The sequence below is a fragment of the Scyliorhinus canicula genome, chromosome 10, assembly GCF_902713615.1.
Source record: "Scyliorhinus canicula chromosome 10, sScyCan1.1, whole genome shotgun sequence".
NCBI classification, from domain to species: domain Eukaryota; kingdom Metazoa; phylum Chordata; class Chondrichthyes; order Carcharhiniformes; family Scyliorhinidae; genus Scyliorhinus; species Scyliorhinus canicula.
The window spans coordinates 90,033,486-90,052,566 of NC_052155.1; the positions used below are offsets into that span (position 1 = coordinate 90,033,486).

The window sequence follows — 19,081 nt, forward strand, 5'->3', positions numbered from 1 at the left end:
TCGCGTAATTGAAGTCACCCGCGCATGCGCAGGTTGGCCGGCGCCAACCAAGGCATGCGCGGTTGCCGATCTCCCCGAGGTCGCCCCGCAAGAAGATAGAACATAGAACATAGAACAGTACAGCACAGAACAGGCCCTTCGGCCCTCGATGTTGTGCCGAGCCATGATCACCCTACTCAAACCCACGTATCCACCCTATACCCGTAACCCAACAACCCCCCACCCCTTAACCGTACTTTTACGGACACTACGGGCAATTTAGCATGGCCAATCCACCTAACCCGCACATCTTTGGACTGTGGGAGGAAACCGGAGCACCCGGAGGAAACCCACGCACACACGGGGAGGATGTGCAGACTCCACACAGACAGTGACCCAGCCGGGAACTGAACCTGGGACCCTGGAGCTGTGAAGCCTTTATGCTAACCACCCTGCTACCGTGCTGCCCCGGATGGATCTTGCGGGGCGGCGGAGGAAAGGAGGTCCTCCTTTAGAGAGGTCGGCCCACCGATTGGTGGGCCCCGATCGTGGGCCAAACCCCATCGGAGGCCCCCTCCGGTGAAGGAAACCCCCCCCCCCCCCCCCCCCCCCCACAGCCCCCCCCCCCCCCCCCACCCCCCAGCGTTCCTGCGCAGTTCCCGTCGGCAGCGACCAGGTGTGGACGGCGCTGGCGGGAACCTGTTTTGTTGGGGCGGCCCACCTGGGCCAGAGAATCACCGCTTGCCTTTTGCAAACGGCGAGCAGCGATTCTCCGAGTGGCCAGCCATGATTCTCACCACGCTGGTTTGTGGGGGTGGGAGAATCGCGTGCGGGTGCCGGGGCGGCGTGGCGGGACTCAATCGGTGCCCCGGCGATTCGCCCACCCGACGTTGAGGGGGAGAATTTCGCCCACAGTTATTAGGCCAAAACATGGAAGGGGAAGTCAATCATTACATGAGATCAACCCTTACACAAGAATCTACAGCAATTTTAATTTTCCTTAGCTTTGACAAATACAACATTGTTCAGATGATACGATACAATGACAGACACTTCTTCTGACTGTATCTGCAGCGCACAGCTGCATCTCTGCAGTTTTCTTGCATAGTGAATAAAATAAGGTAAACAAGTCATACTGAGTAATCACTCACAGTGTGCTCAGGTTCTTCTGCTTCTTAAAGGCTCCTGGTGGGATTTCTCTGATCCGGTTAAATCGCAGGTCCCTGCAAGATAATTGGTAAAATTCAGTCATTGATCATTGAAAGTAGTATTTTACGGGACCCACATTGTGAAATAAATTGATTTTAACTTGCTAGGTACAGCTGAATCAACAAGTGGCTATTTTTCTCTCATTATAATTCACATTAATGCCTGGTTCTGTATATTCTGATGGGGAAAACGACCTGGTTCAGACCATTGCAGCGCACCATGTACATTTCCAGCTGGGGGGGGTGGGGGGGGGGTGGGGGAGGAGGTCAAGACAGGGTGCTGTTTTTAGAACGTCCACACCTTCTTTCTCCTTTAACACCATGTTTATGACAGTGAAAAACACACTATTTCTATGACAGTATTCTTATCTGTATCTGCTTTGCAAAAAGGTTAGCCCGGGCCATTTGACAAGTTCTTTTCAGGGGTGGTCCTCCTCCCAGATGGCCATTAGTACTGGTAAAGTACAACCTAGGCATGCAGATCTTCCCGATGTACCCTTTGTTCTATGAGTGCCTGCTATTCACGTTCAAATTAAATGATCTGCCTGGACTCCAGCAGCCTTGTGAGGTGCCGATGGTGTACCAAGAAGCAGTTCTGCAGGGAGTTCGGGCCAGTTTCATCGTGTTTGTTTCAGTTGCTCATTTGCAGGTGTGTGTCCTTTCATGAGTATGTGCAGGTGCAGCCAGATGAGGTTGCAGATCAGAAGCTTTTGTTTCTGTAAAGTCAGTTAAGGAGTCGCAGGCTGTGGTATTAAACACAGTACTGACATCTGCATTAAACACTCTGTGGCATCTGAATAGTAGGCTTAGCTGAATGCATGTTCTTCAAATTTGTACTCCCAGCATAGATCTTCACCCTTTGGAAGCTATTTCACCCCTGCAGGATTTTGCAACTGTTAACATGAAAATCTAACAGAGCTTACAGGCCTTTCTTCTGAACTCCCAATATGTGCTCCTGGCAATCAAATTTGTATGCCAGGATTATGAAGTCATAAAATGTACCTTAATCGAGTCACGGGAAAAAAACAGATCGGTTTTGTGAGTATAAAGCTAACTTACAAGCAACACCACAAAATAAAACGATTTATCACGCAGAATTCATTCCACAATTAAACTGAATGAGGACTCATATTGCAGTGCACTTTTAACCAATTGCATCAAACATTTTGCACAAGAAGCAAAACTATGCAATAGGATTTTAAAGGAGAAAGGAACAATGAAAAAGAACCATTAACGCTAAGGCTGTACTCCTTGTTAATTCACATGAACCTGTTGTGTTATGCTGCTTCGGATAACACAGGCTGCTACTTGATGCAGTCTTAATCAAAGGATACTCCAGACTCTGAAATGAGTTCAATGTGTTTATTGAACTATTAACACGGTTCCGAAATGAGTGGACTCTCTGCTAATCTAACTGTAGTAACTCAGTCTAACTGTACCAGCTTGCTCTTAGCCACGTGCTGGGGTGTGATGCTGCTGATCAACCCTGTCTAACTCGCTAGATGTCTGTCTGTGGAAAGAGGCAAGGTGTGAGTGCCTCATCCCTTTTATGTCATGCACCCTTGTGGTTATGCCACCTCTGAGTGTCCTGACTGCCCTTTGGTTGTGTCCTATTCTGAGTGTTCATTGGTTGCATGTTTGCATATCATGACATCTCCCCCTTATTTTAGATGTATATACATGTGAATGTGTCTGTCTAATGTGACTGACTGAGGAATACAGAACAAAACAAACAAAACAAATGCTCATAAGTCCAGTCTCTGAGGCTTGCGTCTGATCCTCATCAGCCACCAGAGAGATGGTGGAGGGGACAACAGTGTCTTGACAGGCGACTGGTGGTCTCGTGTTTTGAGGTGTCTGGAGGTGGCAATTCGACATGTGGAAATGGAGGGGAAAGTGATTGTGGGCAAGCAACCTTTTGCAGTGCCCTTCGATTCAATGGAGCCATCAGCCATATGCATAACATTGGATCTGGGCGCCCACCATCTGATTTCTTGATCCTGACCATGTCTGCCAGGGATAGCACGTCCAGATCGGTGGCATGTGCACCATAGCCCTGCTACTGGCTGTCGCGAAGCTGTTGCATAATCTGCAGCACCGGGAGGTGATCAAACTTGGGCAGGTATATGGCTGGAAGCATCATCCGCAGGTGCCTGTTCATCAGCAGTTGAGCTGGCGACATGCCAGTGGACAAGGGAGTCACCCGGTACGCAAATAGTGCAAGGTGTATGTCGGAAGCGGATTCCGAGGCCTTGTAGATGAGCATGTTTCACGATGTGCACCCTTTTTCAACTTTGCCATTGGACTGCGGATAGTGCGGACTGGAGGTGACATGCCTGAAATTGTAGCTCTTGGCAAACGTGGAGCATTCTCGACTGTGGAAGCACGAGCCATTGTCGCTCATGGCGGTGTTCGGGATGCCATGCTGTGAGAATGTCTCTTTACACGATTTGATGACGGTCCGTGAGGTGAGGTCTGGCAGATTCAGCACCTCAGGATAGTTCAAAAAGCAATCGATGATGAAGATATAGTGCGACCATTCGCATGGAATAGGTCAATGCCAACCTTGGACCACAGAGAGATCTCTAGGTCATGTGGTTGGAGCATCTCCTTGCTTTGCGCTGGTTGGAACCTCTGACAGGTTTCGCAGTTTAGGACCATGTCCGTGATGTCCTGGTTGATGCCGGGCCAGTAGACAGCTTGCCGGGCCCTGCGTCTGCAATTTTCTACGCCCAGCTGTCCCTCATGAATCTGCCGCAGCACCATGCTCTGGAGACGTAGCGGGTTGACTACCCTGTCCAGCTTGAGCAGGATGCTGTTGATCAGCGCCAGGTCGTCCTTGACGTTGCAGAATTGAGGGCATTGCCCTTTCTGCCAGCCATTGCTGAGATTGTGGATGACTCGCTGCAACAGGGGGTCTTTGGTCATCTCTTCTCGGATGAGAACAATCTCTCATCTGTTGCCAGGAGAGTGCTTGCACTCAGTTGTACCTGCAATTCAATGTGCTGGATGATCTCCTATGGTTCACTGAGTGAGTTGACGGAGCTGGACAATGCATCGGCGATGATGAGCTCATTGCCAGGTGTGTCCACCAAATTGAAATCATACCTTTGGAGTTTGAGCAGAATTCTCTGCAAACGAGGCGTCATATCATTCAGGTCCTTTTGGATGATGTGGGCCAGAGGCCTATGATCCGTCTCAACATTAAATGTTGGCAAGCCGTAGACATAATCAAGAAATCTGAGGATGCCGGTGATAAAACCTAAACACTCCTTCTCAATCTGCGCATATTTGGTCTCAGTGGGTCTCATTGCCCGTGACGCATATGCTACTGGATGACGTGTTGTCTCTTTGAAGCAACGCCGCCCCAATGCCATCCTGACTCGCATCTGTGGATATCTTGGTCTCGGTCTGGGTCAAAGAATGCAAGGACGGGTGCAGTGGTGAGCTTGGCTTTCAGCTCCAGCCGCTCTGTTCGGTGCTCCGCCTTCACTCAAAGGCGGTTGATTTTTTCACCAGGTTGCGTAGGGCGATAGTGTGTGTGACCAAATTCGGGATGAACTTGCCAAGGAAATTGACCATTCCCAGGAAGCGCAGTACTGCCTTCTTGTCCTCAGGGACTTTCATTGCCTCGATGGCTTTAATTTTGTCTGTGTCTGGGCGCACACCGTGTTGCGAAATCTGATCACCAAGGAACTTCAGCATGGATGTCCCAAAATAGCACTTGGACCTCTTTAGCTTGAGGCCATGTTTATGTATGCGTCGGAATATTTTCTTGAGTCGTGACACATGTTCCTCTGGGGTTGTGGACCAGATTATGATATCGTCAACGTAGATCCGAAGCCCTTCTATTCCCTCCATCATCTGTTCCATGATGTGATGGAAAATCTCTGATGTCAAAATGATACCAAATGACATTCGGTTGTAGCAGAATCTGCCAAAAGGCGTGTTGAAGGTGCAGAGCCTTCTGCTGGATTCTTCAAGTTGGATTTGCCGAAATCCTTGGGATGTGTCCAATTTTGTGAAGAAGCGCACTTGTGCCATCTCACTCGTGATTTCTTCCCTCTTCGGGATGGGATAATGCTACCGCATAATGTTTTTGTTTAGATCCTTGGGGTCAATGCAGATGTGTAGGTCCCCCGAAGGCTTCGTTAAGCACACCATCGAGCTGACCCAGTTGGTTGGTTCAGTGACCTTGGATTTATGCCTTTTTGTTGTAGACTCATGAGCTCTGCCTTCAAGTGCTTCCTCAGTGGAACAGGGACACATCGTGGTGCATGGACCACTGGCCTGGCATCAGGCCGCAGTAGAATCTTGTACTCGTACGGCAGGATGCCCATCCCGCTAAATACATCTGGGTACTGGTTTAGGATGTCATCGATGCTGGCCTGAAGATCTGAATGGGACGGTGTCGCGGTGCAGACCCTTTGAATGAGGTTCAGTTGCTTGCACGCGTGCGCACCTAGCCGGGACGCCCCGTCTGGTTTAACAATCTCGAAGCGTAAGCTTGCTTGTGTGTGTCGGACCCCAGTGCCTTGATTGCGTTTCCATTGTGGTCCAGGAGTTTGCAGGCAGCCGGGAGGCTTGTGGGGGGCTTCTTGATTCTCTTGAAGTCCACCTGCAAAATCAGGATGCGGAGGCACCTGTGTCCAGTTTGAACTGGATGGGGCGGTGGTTGACCTTCATCACTGCATGCCATTCGTTCTCAGAATCCACGGCCAGGATTGATTGGACTCTTGATGTGTCCAGTGTGTCGTATTCGCACTTCGTAATAATGCCCACTCGGTAAGTGTTGTCCAGGTATTCATGCTCCGTTGTCGGAATTGGGAGCGCTGGCTCCTGACTGGTGGTGCAGATCTGCACAGGGCTGCATAGTGGTTTGGTTTCCCACAGTTTAAACAACGTTTGCCTCTTGCAGGGTGTTTTTTTTTAAATGGGCGGTGTCGCAAGTCGCACACGTCATGACGTCGGCGTCATGGCACTCGGTGCGTCATTGCGCATGCGCGGTGCGGTTCTCGGACGTCTGCACCTGCGCAGTGCCATTTTCAGCCGCTTTGTGTTCCCGATCGCATTGTGCATGCGTCAGACCCCGGGAAGAGCATGTGAAATGGCCGCTTTAGTCAATGTGGAGGCGCTGCATCCAGGAGATGTCCTGAACACTCTCCACCTCATGGGAGGCTTATTTAATAGCGATTTTTAGAGTCCTCATGCACAGTACATGTTTCAATCGTGACTGGCAGCGTCATGTACTTGATTTTCAACAATGCTCTTGTAGAGGATCAGAGTGGACTCCAAAAACTATTTGGTCTCTGATCATGGAGTCAGTGATATCACCAAAGTTGCAGGTTTGCGCTAGCAGTCTAAGGTTAGTTAGATAGGAGTTGAAGGATTCGTCTTTACCTTGCATCATCTGCTTGAAGATGTAGCTCTCGAAGATTTTTTGGTGTCCACCTCGCAGTGGCTGTTGAATCTGTCCAGGATGGTTTGGTACTTCATTTCGTCCTGCCCTTCGGAAAAGTGAAAGGAGTTGAAGATCTCTATCGCATGGTCACCCGCAGTGGTGAGTAGAAGAGCTATCTTCCAAGCATCGGTCGCGCCATTGAGGTCGGATGTTTCCACGTATAGTTAAAATTTCTGCTTGAATGATCGCCAGTTGGCACTAAGATTGGTGGTCCTGAGCTGATGAGGAGCCTGAATCTTGTCCATTGTGCCTGTATTCAGTAGCTGGGTTCCACGGATCTTGCTGAGTTGAACTAAATAGGTTGAACAGTCACTCCTGGTATCTTGTTGTGTTATGCTGCTTCGGATAACACAGGCTGCTACTTGATGCAGTCTTAACTAAAGGATGATCCAGACTCTGAAATTAGTTCAATGTGTTTATAGAACTATTAACACAGTTCTCAAATGAGTTTGACTGTCTGCTAATCTAACTGTAGTAACTCAGTCTAACTGTAGCAGCTTGCTCTAAGCCAAGTGCTGGGGTGTGATGCTACTGATCAACCCTGTCTAACTCTCTAGATGTCTGTTGTGGAAAGAGGCAGGGTGTGAATGCCTCATCCCTTTTTTAGTGTTTATGCCATGTCCCATTGTGTTGATGCCACCTCTGAGTGTCCTGACTGCCCTTTGGTTGTGAACTATTCTGAGTGTTCATTGGTTGCATGTTTGCGTATCATGACAGAACCTAAATCTTATTGAAAAATATATTAATATTCACAGAGCATTCCCAAGGAGTCCTTTATGTCCTGCAGTTCATTTTGTGAAAAATGATGAAATGCTACCCAAGAGAACATCCAAGGATAATAATTGCAACAGGACCCATATTTACAGTGTGGGTTCAGGATAACTTTTGCTATTTAATCCTAGAAATTACGCTGCCTAGAAATAAACAAGTTCACACCTCCATTAAAATATTTGGCAGCACAAGTTGATACACATGCGTTATTTCCAGGTGTTGGGCTCTATTGAGTACTTGCTATGCCTTAGTTGTTGGGCTTATATTACTTTATGCACCCACTCCACTTTGTCAGGAAATTTGCAGCATTGGATAGGAGCACAGCAAGCATAGATATTTTTAACTCCCCCAGTTTCAAGACAGATTTCACCCAAATGGTACTGTATTAAGTTATGCTCGGATTTATTTTGTCTCTATAGTTTTCAGGCGACCAGCTTCCTCTTCTTGACGTAAACTGGGTGGAATCGGCGTTAAAATGGAAAAGTACCCTTAGCAATTGATTCCCGCAAAAAAGTGTTTTAAATATGACCATTTTTGCAGACAGTCAATAAGAGGGAATTCCTAATTTTGGATTTGCGTCAGTGTTATTGTAAGTTAGCACTGATGCAGGGTGACCTCTGGAGATTACAACATTTAAAGTATAGAATGTATAGCCTGGCCAACATAGGTGCAGAATCCTGTTGGGAGATATTAACAGGTCACACAGACCAGCTCAAGGGGCAGAGTGCACAGATACCTGTAAGGGGGGGGGGGGGGGGGGGGGGGGGCAGATGATGAGGGGGGGGGGGGTGCCTTCATGCATGTGAAGTGCTGCAGTTAGCTGGATGCTGATCAGGGTCGGAGCTCAAGGAAGCTGAGGAGCAAGGATTGAACTGCATTGCTGAGAAGCTGGGACTCAGCGAAGCCCTGGGTCAGGAATTTCTGAATGCTGCTGAGGCGACTTGGAGCTCAGGGTAGCCCAGAAGCAGTTGTTGAAAACAGAGTGACTGGGAATCTGGGACTGTGCCTACATTCAGAGGTTGGCGTGTAGCCTGGCCTTCACAGGAGGACACGGTAAGTAAGCTCAATGGGAAAAGAGGCTAAGAAGGCTGAACCTGGCAGCAGATTTGAAACAAATCTGGCATAGAGTGTTCTTTGGATGAGGATTCTATCCATGGAACTTGGGTGGAGTAGAACTGCTGTTGGCAAGGGACTGAATAAAGAGGAGCTGAAATCTTCATAAGGAGGACAGAGTTTTTAAAAGATTTTTGTGACTTAGAGTGAACACTGTCATTTGGGTTGTTGAGAAATTCAGGGAACTTGGACGGGATTCTCCATCCCGCCGCACCCATTTTCTGGTGCTGCACGCCCTGGCCAGCAGCAGGAATCTCCGTCCTGGCAGCTGGCCAATGTCCCCATTTAAAATCCGAGTGCCCCCATTGGTAATTGGCCCTCCTGTTTTCCGTGTTTTAACTGTGTCTGTACTTTGCAAAGTCCTTTATTCCCTGGCAAGAAATTTAAGACGTCCATTTGTCAGGAAAAAAGAGCTGTGACATCGGCCACACTTTCAGCGGGGATGGGTGTTCACCACCATGTACTTCAAGTAATATTTTATAATACACCTTCAAATAACAGTAAACAATGGGCTAACATTTCCTCACTGGTGGTTTTATCTTCAGAAGTACATTGATGCATTGTACCCAAATGTCATCTCACTTTCAAGACCTTCATATATTACAATGGGATCGAATGAATTGAGGTTAACCTAATCAAAGCTATTTGTGCCTTTTAGAAGGTTACACAGAGGTTGTAGGGGAGTGGAGTCTGCTCGTGCTGCAGTGTTGCAATGGCTGATGCAACTGAAAGAGTCTATTTTTTGTCTCTAACAATGACGTTTATTACGATGTCTAAAGCTGCTGCTTCATCGGAGCACCAAACCTCCAAATTTATAGGTTCTTCAGGTAAGGCATTGAAATCCATGCAAAATAGGAACACATGTAAGCTCTTTGTCCCATCAAGCCTGCTCTGTCATTCAATAAGATTAGAGAATCATAGAATTTACAGAGCAGAAGGAGGCCATTCAGCCTATTGAGTCTGCTTCAGCCCTTTGAAAGAGCACCCCATTTGAAAATGAAAATGAAAATCACTTATTGTCACGAGTAGGCTTCAATGAAGTTACTGTGAAAAGCCCCTAGTCGCCACATTCCGGCGCCTGTCCGGGGAGGCTGGTAAGGGAATCGAACCGTGCTGCTGGCCTGCTTGGTCTGCTTTAAAAGCCAGCGATTTAGCCTTGTGAGCTAAACCAGCCCCAATATAGCCCCATTTAAGCCCACATCCCCATCCTATCCCTGTAACACAGTAACCCCACCTAACCTTTTTTTTGGACACGAAGGGCAATTTAACATGTTGCCAATCCACCTGACCTGCACATCTTTAGACTGTGGGAGGAAACCGGAGCACCTGTTGGAAACCCACACATTCATAGGGAGAACGTGCAGACTACGCAAAGACAGTGAACCAAGCCGCAAATCGAACCGGGCACCCTGAAGCAAAATTGCTAACCACTGTGCTACTGTGGAGTAAATAGGTCCATATGACTCGGGCTAGTATGAGTGGGTTCTCTCCTGAGGTAGAGGGCAAATTTGAGAGGTGTGTGAGGGGGGTCTGCGAATCATGTCCACATGTTTTGGTCTTCTCCGAAGCTAGGGGGATTCTGAACCTCGATATTCAAGATGCTGTTGGAGATCGTGGGGATGAGGATCGTGCCGTGTCCATTGGTGGTGATCTTGGGAGCTGGCCGAGCTACTGGAGGGAGGGGGGACCGATGTCCTTTGCCACTCTGATTGACTGCTGGAAAGTCCTATTGGGGTAGGAGCTGGCAGCGCCACCAAATGTGACATAGAATTTACAATGCAGAAGGAGGTTATTTGGCCCATCGAGTCTGCACCAGCTCTTGGAAAGAGCACAGTACCCAAGCCCACACGTCCACTCTATCCCCCTAACCCAGTAACCCCAGTTGACCTTGTTCGGACACTAAGAGGAATTTATCATGGTCAACCCACCTAACCTGCACATCTTTGGACTGTGGGAAGAAACCATAGCACCCGGAGGAAACCCACGCAGACACAGGGAGAACATGCAGACTCCGCACAGACAGTGACCGAAGTCCGGAATCGAACCTGGGACCCTGGAGCTGTGAAGCAACTGTTAACCACTGTGCTACCGTGCTGCCCCTTGTCGCCGTGGTTTGGGGTTATGGTGGAGTTCTTACAATTGGAAAAAATTAAATTCTCTCTTAGAGGGTCAGAGGAGGGATTTTATGTAAGATGGAGGCTGTTTCTGTCTCTATTCAAGGATTTTTTTGTCACCAGCGGGAGGGGAGGTGGGTGGGGGGGGGGGGGGGGGGGAGAGAGGAGGGTATGTGTCAGTTTAGGGAAGAAAAAGGGTAAAATGACAAACTGCTTGCAACGTGGTTATATCTTTGGATGACTGATTTGTTGATTGTGTTTGCAATAAAATATATATTTTTTAAACAAAATATCCCAGGCATTTCACAGGGGCAATGTTGCATGGAAAATGGGCACCGAATAAAAAAGAGATGCTAAAATTGGTCATCAAATGTTTAGTAAATGTGGTAGACTTTTAAAAGTCTCAAAGGAGAGAGTGAGAAAGGTTTAAAGGGAGTTCCATATGGGCCCAGTGGGTAGCATCCCTGCCTGTGAGTCAGAAGATCTGGGTTCGAGGCCTGCCCCAAAAGCTGAAGGCAAAGGAAGGTGCGTTCATAACCCGGTCAAACAGGGTGAGTGTGCCAACCTGAAAATCTTTCCGACCCATCAATGGCTGGCGGTAAGAGTGGGGAAGACACCTGTTCAGCCAAGATTGATGTGGGGTAGTGCCCCTTAAGCTATGAGGCCCCAATGACAGACTAGTGATCTGTTCTGAGAACAACTATGGAAACAGACAGAAGTCTGCCTACTAGATGTGGGAATGGAATGGAAAAGGAATTCCAGAGCTTCGGGCCCTAGATGCAGAAGGCACTGCCACAATTGGTGGGGTAATCAAAATCAGAGATGCTTAAGAAGCCAGAATTAGAGGAATGCAGATATCTTGGTGTTTGTGGGCCTCATGGAAATTACAGTTAGGGAGCGGTGAGCCCTTGTTGGGAATTGAAAACAAGGATGAAAATTTTAAAATTGAGGTGTTGCTTCACTGGTTCACTGGGAGCAAATGTAAGTCAAGGAGCAGGGGGGTGGGGCTAGGTTCAAATTAGCACATAGGCAGCAGAATTGTGAATGACCTCAAGTCTAGGGAGAGTACAATGTGAGAGGCTGACAAGGAATTCATGGGAATAGTCAAGTCTGGAGTTAAAGGGGCAGCACGGTGGCGCAGTGGTAGCACTGCAGTCTCACAGCGCCGAGGTCCCAGGTTCCATTCTGGGTCACTGTCTGTGTGGAGTTTGCACATTCTCCCCGTGTTTGCGTGGGTTTCGCCCCCATAACCCAAAGATGTGCAAGGTAGGTGGATTGAACATGCTAAATTGCCCCTTAATTGGAAAAGATTAATTGGGTACTCTAAATTTATATTTTTTTAAAAGTCTGGAGTTGTAGGAAACATGAACAAGGGTTTCAGAAACAGATGAGCTGGGACAGTGTTGAAGTCAGGTGATGTTACAGAGGTGGAAGTAGGCGATCCCATTGATGGCACTGATATGTGGTCAAAGCTCATTTCAGGTCAAATATGACACCAAATGAAAATTTCAGCTCATCTGGTATGGATTTTGGACAAGCAGACAGACTGTTTAAAATATATTGGAGAAGTCAAGAGAGATGGCAATGAGCTGGGCGTTGTTAGCGCACACTTCAAAACTGATGTTGTGTTTCCGAAGATGTCGCCAAGGGACAGCAAGTTAAGCTACTTTGTTGGTCGGGACTGCTGGTTTTCAAACAGTCGTGCCAGATTGGCTTCAGCTGTCACAGGATGTGGAATTGTACGCTCGTTGAAGAGACCGTTGAGGTCACTCTCAATCTTGCTTTTTGACTTGAACAGTTTTTCATTGAAGAGGGGAAAAGGATAGAGTTTCTTGGGGGCGCGGGGGTCGGGGGGCACTAGAGGTTAAGATCCAGGATCAGGAAGAAAAGCCATTGTAAATGCTTCACTGGCTACAATTAGATAGATAAGAATTGAACCAGTGAACCAGACAAGTGTTGATATAGTCACACTTATCAAGAATGACTATTCCCATACCTTTGTTAGGTTTACAGATGTGTGTCCCTCGGTTGGCCTTAAAGCCTTACAACACTGAAAGACATTGGGCGGAATTCTCCATAGCCCATCGGCGAAATCAAAATCGGCAATTGGGCAGAGAATTGCTTCCAATGCCAGAATCGGGGTAGGCGCCCGTTAGACGCCGGTTTGCGATATTCCGCTCCCTCAAAATTGCAGTCACAAATTTCGCACGCAATCACAATGCTGTTAGCACGTCATCAGCTGGCCCACCCGTGACGCTCCGCCCCCGATGGGCCGGGTTCCTAACGGTGTGGGCCACGTGTGGTCCCAGCAGTCAGGGACAGTGTCCAGCACCGCCACACTCGACCAGGATCCATGCTACTAACTGGGGAGCTTCTGCTAGTGCTGCGGAGAGTGGAAGGGGGTGGCCAGGTGGTGAGCTGTGGGGTCAGGGTGGGTGGCCGGCGCATGTTTTCTGGAGAAACCGGTGCAGCTTCTCAGCCCTGTGGATGCGCAGCCCTGGACCCGACGATTCTCCGGCCGTTTTTTGCACGATCTGAGGGTGTTTTACGAGGCTCCGGTGCTAGACCCTCACTGGTACCGGAATCAGTGAGGGATTTGCGCCAGTTTTCGGGCCGCAAAACACCCGCGGATCCTCCTTTGGCGCCGGCACTTAGCCTCGGGAACGGAGAATTCCAGCCATTGTGTTTCATGTGAAATCAGAGGGGCATTCAGAATCTCGTAATGTGTGTGTGCTGGATCAACTCACCACGCAGTCAACAATTCAGCGTCTTCAGTGAATGCTGGATTGTGGCGGGAGAGTTGAGAGTAGAGAAGTTCAAACATGATTAAGAAATCCATAGGATAGGGATGTCTTCACCTGCTTATTTTTCTTAAATAACATTACTTGTAAGTAATTGGTTGGTTTATTTAGATGCAGAGAATTTCTACACAAACTACTTTAAAAATGCAACCATGGAAAATCTGAATTTTGGCTGTGCTTCTTCGAGACAATGGCACACGACAGTACTTCTTACAGCTTGTAGATTTGAACATTTGAACCGTGCAGCTTTTTAAAGAATGTTCATTTATATGCTCAAAATTTGCAGCACCAAATGGCTATAAGTGTAAATTAAAGAATACCCATTTCAAGATCAAAAGAATGTGCTAATATGAATCTTTTAGTTTTAAATTAACAAACAATTTTTTTTCTTTTTTTTTACACTATTAGAGTACCCAATTCACTTTTTCCAATTAAGGGGCAATTTAGCATGGCCAATCCACCAACCCTGCAAACACGGGGAGAATGTGCAAACTCCACACGGACAGTGACCCAGAGCCGGGATCGAATCTAGGACCTCGGTGCCATGAGGCAACAGTGCTAACCACTGTGCCACCATGCTGCCCCTACATTAACAAGCAATAATGATGGAGAAACCAATCAATGAAAAGTAGAAGGTTTGTGACTAAACTTAGAAAAGTTCCCCATTTTTCAGTTCATACCTGGAATTTCCAGTATGATTATCCAGTTGTTATATGGAAATTATCTTTCTGACGTAATTTCTTCCATGTAATTCTAGACTAAACGGAATTAGAAAGTTATAAGCAGCTGCCAAAATTGAGGTCGACCTTACTCATCAGCTGTTTTATCCACAAATTAATCTTGTTGTCACAAATGCTATGATGCAATAGAGTTGGCTGAAATAGTTCAATACATTTGCACTGAAAAGGTAGGGAGTAAGGTACCAAGAACAGTGCATTGCAGCCATTACATCATTATCAATGCTTATGTACTGTTCAGTGACAAAAGTTAACTCAAATATCATATTGTTGTCTTTTAGCGTAGCTGAAATTTGCAGTAACCGGCTTTGTGGGATTAAAAGAGTTGTTAACTCATTGAAGTATGTTGTCCTGCAGCGAAGGTATTTTGAAAACCAGTGACCCACTGACCTTAATGGGCAGCCAAAGAGTAACAAAATGACTGCTTACTTACACCAAACTACAGCTGCATGTACAAAGAGGTAACTGTCGTATCCTGTAAGATTGATGACAACTTTTATTAAAATCATTAACTCATTGCAGAGAGTAAGATAAAGGCCACCATACTCCACGGCTCCAAACAGGCAGGAAAAACCCGTGCTCGGCCCCAGGATTTATGCGGTCAGGCCAAATTGACTGAATGGGTCACATGACCCTGCGAGAACTCGCCCCTTAAAGAGGCACGCTACTACATCTCGCCTCCTTTAAATTCCTGATTAAGATATTTCAATAACAATAGAACTATTTACAATATTATACAACAAATGGATCTCACCACAGTCCCTTATAAGGTAAGACAATCCGGAGACTTCCTGATCTTTTGGGAGCATCGTAATTCACTAACATATGCTCCAACAATAGAGGTAAATTCAGTTTGAACCTCAATGGGTTGGCTCAACTTGCAAAGGTGCGTCAGTGCAGGTAACTTCTCCAGTTCACCCTGGAACATTACTGTGATTTTCCTTGGGGTAGCTTGCTGCAGCATTACTTTCATTGCAGCAATACCACTGAGAGGCATACTAGGAGCAGGCTGCCCCACTGGCTCTGTGTGCAACTCTTCTTCTCAAATGATCCGGGTGTTTCTTCACCCTTTTACCTTGGACATCTATTTCATATACCGTTGTTCTGGCCATGACCATTCCAGGGATCCAACTGGCGCAGCACATAAACTCTTTACATATACCAAGTTGTCCATCTCAAATGTTCTCTCAGTTTTTGTCAAGTTGTGATGTCTCTTCTGTGCATCATGTTTTGCCTACACCCTCCCTGCCAACTTAGGAAATGCTACACTCAACCTTGGTCTAATACGTCTGCGCATTAGGAACTTGGCTGGTGTAACACATTGTGGCGACATGAGGTATTGTTCTATCGGTGATCAGGGAACAGGCCAGTTTGGTTTGCAGAGAGGCAGGTGACTGTTTCTTCCTGGTGGCTTTTTCAGCTTTTTCAGCCAGTCCATTTGAATCAGGGTGGTAGGGGGCAGTTCAAAGATGTTGAACGCCATTGGTTCTCATGAAATGCTGGAACTCTGCACTAGTCAATGCAGACCCATTATCTGAGACTAGCATCTCGGGCAACCAGTGGGTGGTGAATGTCAGTCGCATTTCCTCTACCATTGATGTTGAGGCTGTGGACTTCATTTTGTGTATGTCCAACCACTTGGAGTGTGCATCACTAGGAGCAGGAACATGGTACCCATGGATGGACCAGCAAAATCGACGTGTAGTCACACCCATAGTGAACCTGACCACACCCAAGGGTGCATCAAGGCTGCAGATAATTTTTGCAGCATTTGACATTGGTCATATTGTTTGACCAGATTCTCTATGTTGCTATTCATCCTGGGCCACCACACATAGCTGCGTGCAAGCATCTACATCTTTGTCATCCAGGATGGACACAGTGTACTTGTAATAATAACTTTGTAGTAGGAGTGGAATGACCACCCTTGCTCCCCATAATAATAAGCCATCTACGAAGTGCGAAGTTCTTCAAAGATGTAACAAGTCAAGTGGATAATGGGCATCATGTAGATGTAATATATCTGGACTTCCAGAAGAAATTTCATAAGGTACTGCAGAAAAGGTAAATACACAAAGAAAGATCACATGGGTTCAGGGGTCATTTATTATCTTGGATAGAATACTGGTTAACTGACAAAAGGCAAAGTGTCAGGATATAAGCATCTTTTTTTGGGTGGCAAGATGTAACTGGTGGGGGGCCACAGGGTTCGGACCTCAGGTCCCAACAATTTACAATACATATGAATGATTTAGGTGAAGGGATAGAAGGTACTGTAGTCAAATTTGCAGATGACACTGAAATAGGTTGCACAGTAAGTTGCAATGAGGAAATGGATATAGATAGGTTAGGTGAGTGGGCCAAAATTTGGCAGATGGAGTTTAATGTAGTGAGGTGATCTATTTTGGTTGGAAAAATGGGAAGGCAATTTATTGTCTAAATGGAAAGAAACTTCAGAGTGCTATAGTATAGAGAGATCATCATGCGTGAATCATAGAAAACTAGTATGCAGATACAGCAGGTAATAACAAAGGCAAATGGAATTTTGGCTTTTATAACTAAAGGAATAGAGTATGCTGGGGCAGCAGGGTAGCATGGTGGTTAGCATCAATGCTTCACAGCTCCAGGGTCCCAGGTTCGATTCCCGGCTGGGTCACTGTCTGTGTGGAGTCTGCACGTCCTCCCCCTGTGTGCGTGGGTTTCCTCCGGGTGCTCCGGTTTCCTCCCACAGTCCAAAGATGTGCGGGTTAGGTGGCCATGCTAAATTGCCCGTAGTGTCCTAAAAAGTAAGGTTTTAGAGGGGGTTGTTGGGTTACGGGTATAGGGTGGGTTTGAGTAGGGTGATCATGGCTCGGCACAACATCGAGGGCCGAAGGGCCTGTTCTGTGCTGTACTGTTCTATGTTCTATGTTCTAGTATAAAAGTAGGTAAGTGTTGCTGCAACTGTACAAGGCATTGGTGAGGCTGCACCTGGAGTACTGTGTTCAGTTTTGATCCTCTTATTTGAGGATTAATGTGATTGCATTAGAGGCAGTTCAGAGGAGGTTCACTAGATTGATTCCAGAGATATGGGGCTGGATTCTCCGATTCTGAGGCAATGTCCCTACGCCGGCGTGGGAGCTGTGGCATTTTACTCCAGACAAAATGGCGTACAATGGCCATCGATTTCCCATTTTGCAGGGGGTTAGCATGCCGGCAGCATGGAGCATCCGGCTCTAGCTGCCGATACGGCCCAGAGAATTGCCGGGTCCGTGGCCGCGAATGCACACAGTGGCCTGTAGCAGCTGCACCGTGCTTCATGGCGGAGGCCGCTCATGGACCCAGCCCGTGAAATAGTGCCCCCCCTTTGGCCGGCTCACGCACCGCCTACCACCCCCCCCCCCCCACAGTGCCCCCAGCCCCGAATAAAGTTCCCCCCTGCCCACAGATCAGCCCTTCCCCCGACTATGGTGGTGCTGAACTGAGTCTGCAGCTGCCTCGCCGAGTTCCCGATGGATGAGACCACACACGACCGACGCCTTCGGGAACTCAGTAGGTTGAGGGCGGAGCATGGGGGGGTGGGCCTCAGGCAATGTACTAAGGCCATCGATACGTGTCTTTGGAGGGGGTGGAGCATCACGAAAGCGGCGCTACCTCCGATTTTGTTGGGAACTGTGATTCTCCGGCCGATCGCCGAACGCGCTTTTGCCGTCGGCGACCGGATATTCTAGCCCATGGGGTTTTATCTTACGAAGAGGTATTAGCAGTTTAGCCTATACTCTCTCGAGTTTAGAAGCATGAGAGGAGATCTAATTGAGATATATAAGCTGATAAAAGTTATTGATAAAGTAGGCATAGAGCAGCTGCTTCCTCTTGTGGGGCAATCTGGAATGAGGGGTCATAGGTTTAGGATAAGGGGTAGCAGATTTAAAACAGAGACTTCTAATGCCTTATTTAAGGTAATTGCCTCTGATAATAATTTATTTTGTATGGCCACTTCATTAACACCACAGACTAACCTGTCTCTCAACATGCTGTTAAGTACAGACTAGAACTTGCACTGTTGAACTCTTCATCATAGGCGAGCCACAAATGCTGCTATGATCTTCCCTGGAGCTCTTGTCATTGAATTAAGTTTGTATAATAGCATTATCACTGAGGGCTTCAGATAATAATGTTCCTTGAGTAATTTCACAAGCTCCTCAAAAGCTTTGGAGTCGGGGGCATCTGGTGAAGTCAGATCTTAACAGGTTATAGGTTAGAACCACACAGGCTGTTAATAGGATTACCCACGGCTTCTCTTCCCCTCCCCCAATTTCATTGGCCTTACAAAAATGCACCGGCGTTCAACATATCGCACCACTGCTCCATGTTAGGGTCAAATGGCTCAGGTTTTCCGAAAGGGGGCATTTTGACACTCAGACTGCTGAATGAGTTTTTTGAAAAAAAAAGATTTCCACACGAGGTCTGCTTTCCCAGTTTCTGTAACAGTAGGAAGGCACCAGTTAATTCTCGTCACCAAATGTAGTATCCTGTAAACTGGCGACCAGAAAGTAGATCAACGAATAAACAGTTTATTAAGGTAAGTAACTATTCACAGAGAGTGAGATAAAGGCTATAGTACTCCACGACTCCAGACACCAAGCTGGCAAGGAAAACCCGCGGTCAGTCCCGAAATCCATGTGTTCTGGCCTGATTGGCCAAACAGGTCACATCGCCCTCTGAGAACTCACTCCTTAAAGGGTCATGCTACCGCAGTAGCGCTATGTTTTCTGACGTGAGATACATTACAGTAACCATGATTGATTACTTTGCAGCGTTGATACATGTCACTGTGTAAAGCATGCTAGTGGATATTTAAATAAAAGAGTTAAAAGCATTCATCCTCATTGAGAAAATAGTCTCTTTTTTCTTTGTT

At 47.1% G+C, this 19,081-nt stretch overlaps 1 protein-coding gene across 2 annotated transcripts in view; it reads right to left on the reverse strand.

Annotated features, from left to right (window-relative positions):
* Positions 1 to 19,081, reverse strand: part of LOC119972507 (peroxidasin homolog) — a 674,574-nt gene that overhangs the window by 490,685 nt on the left and 164,808 nt on the right. For both annotated transcript variants that reach the window (XM_038809326.1, XM_038809327.1), the window contains exon 2: positions 1,131 to 1,202. In XM_038809326.1, the coding sequence (XP_038665254.1) occupies positions 1,131 to 1,202 (72 nt within the window). The remainder of the gene's footprint in view (positions 1 to 1,130; positions 1,203 to 19,081) is intronic.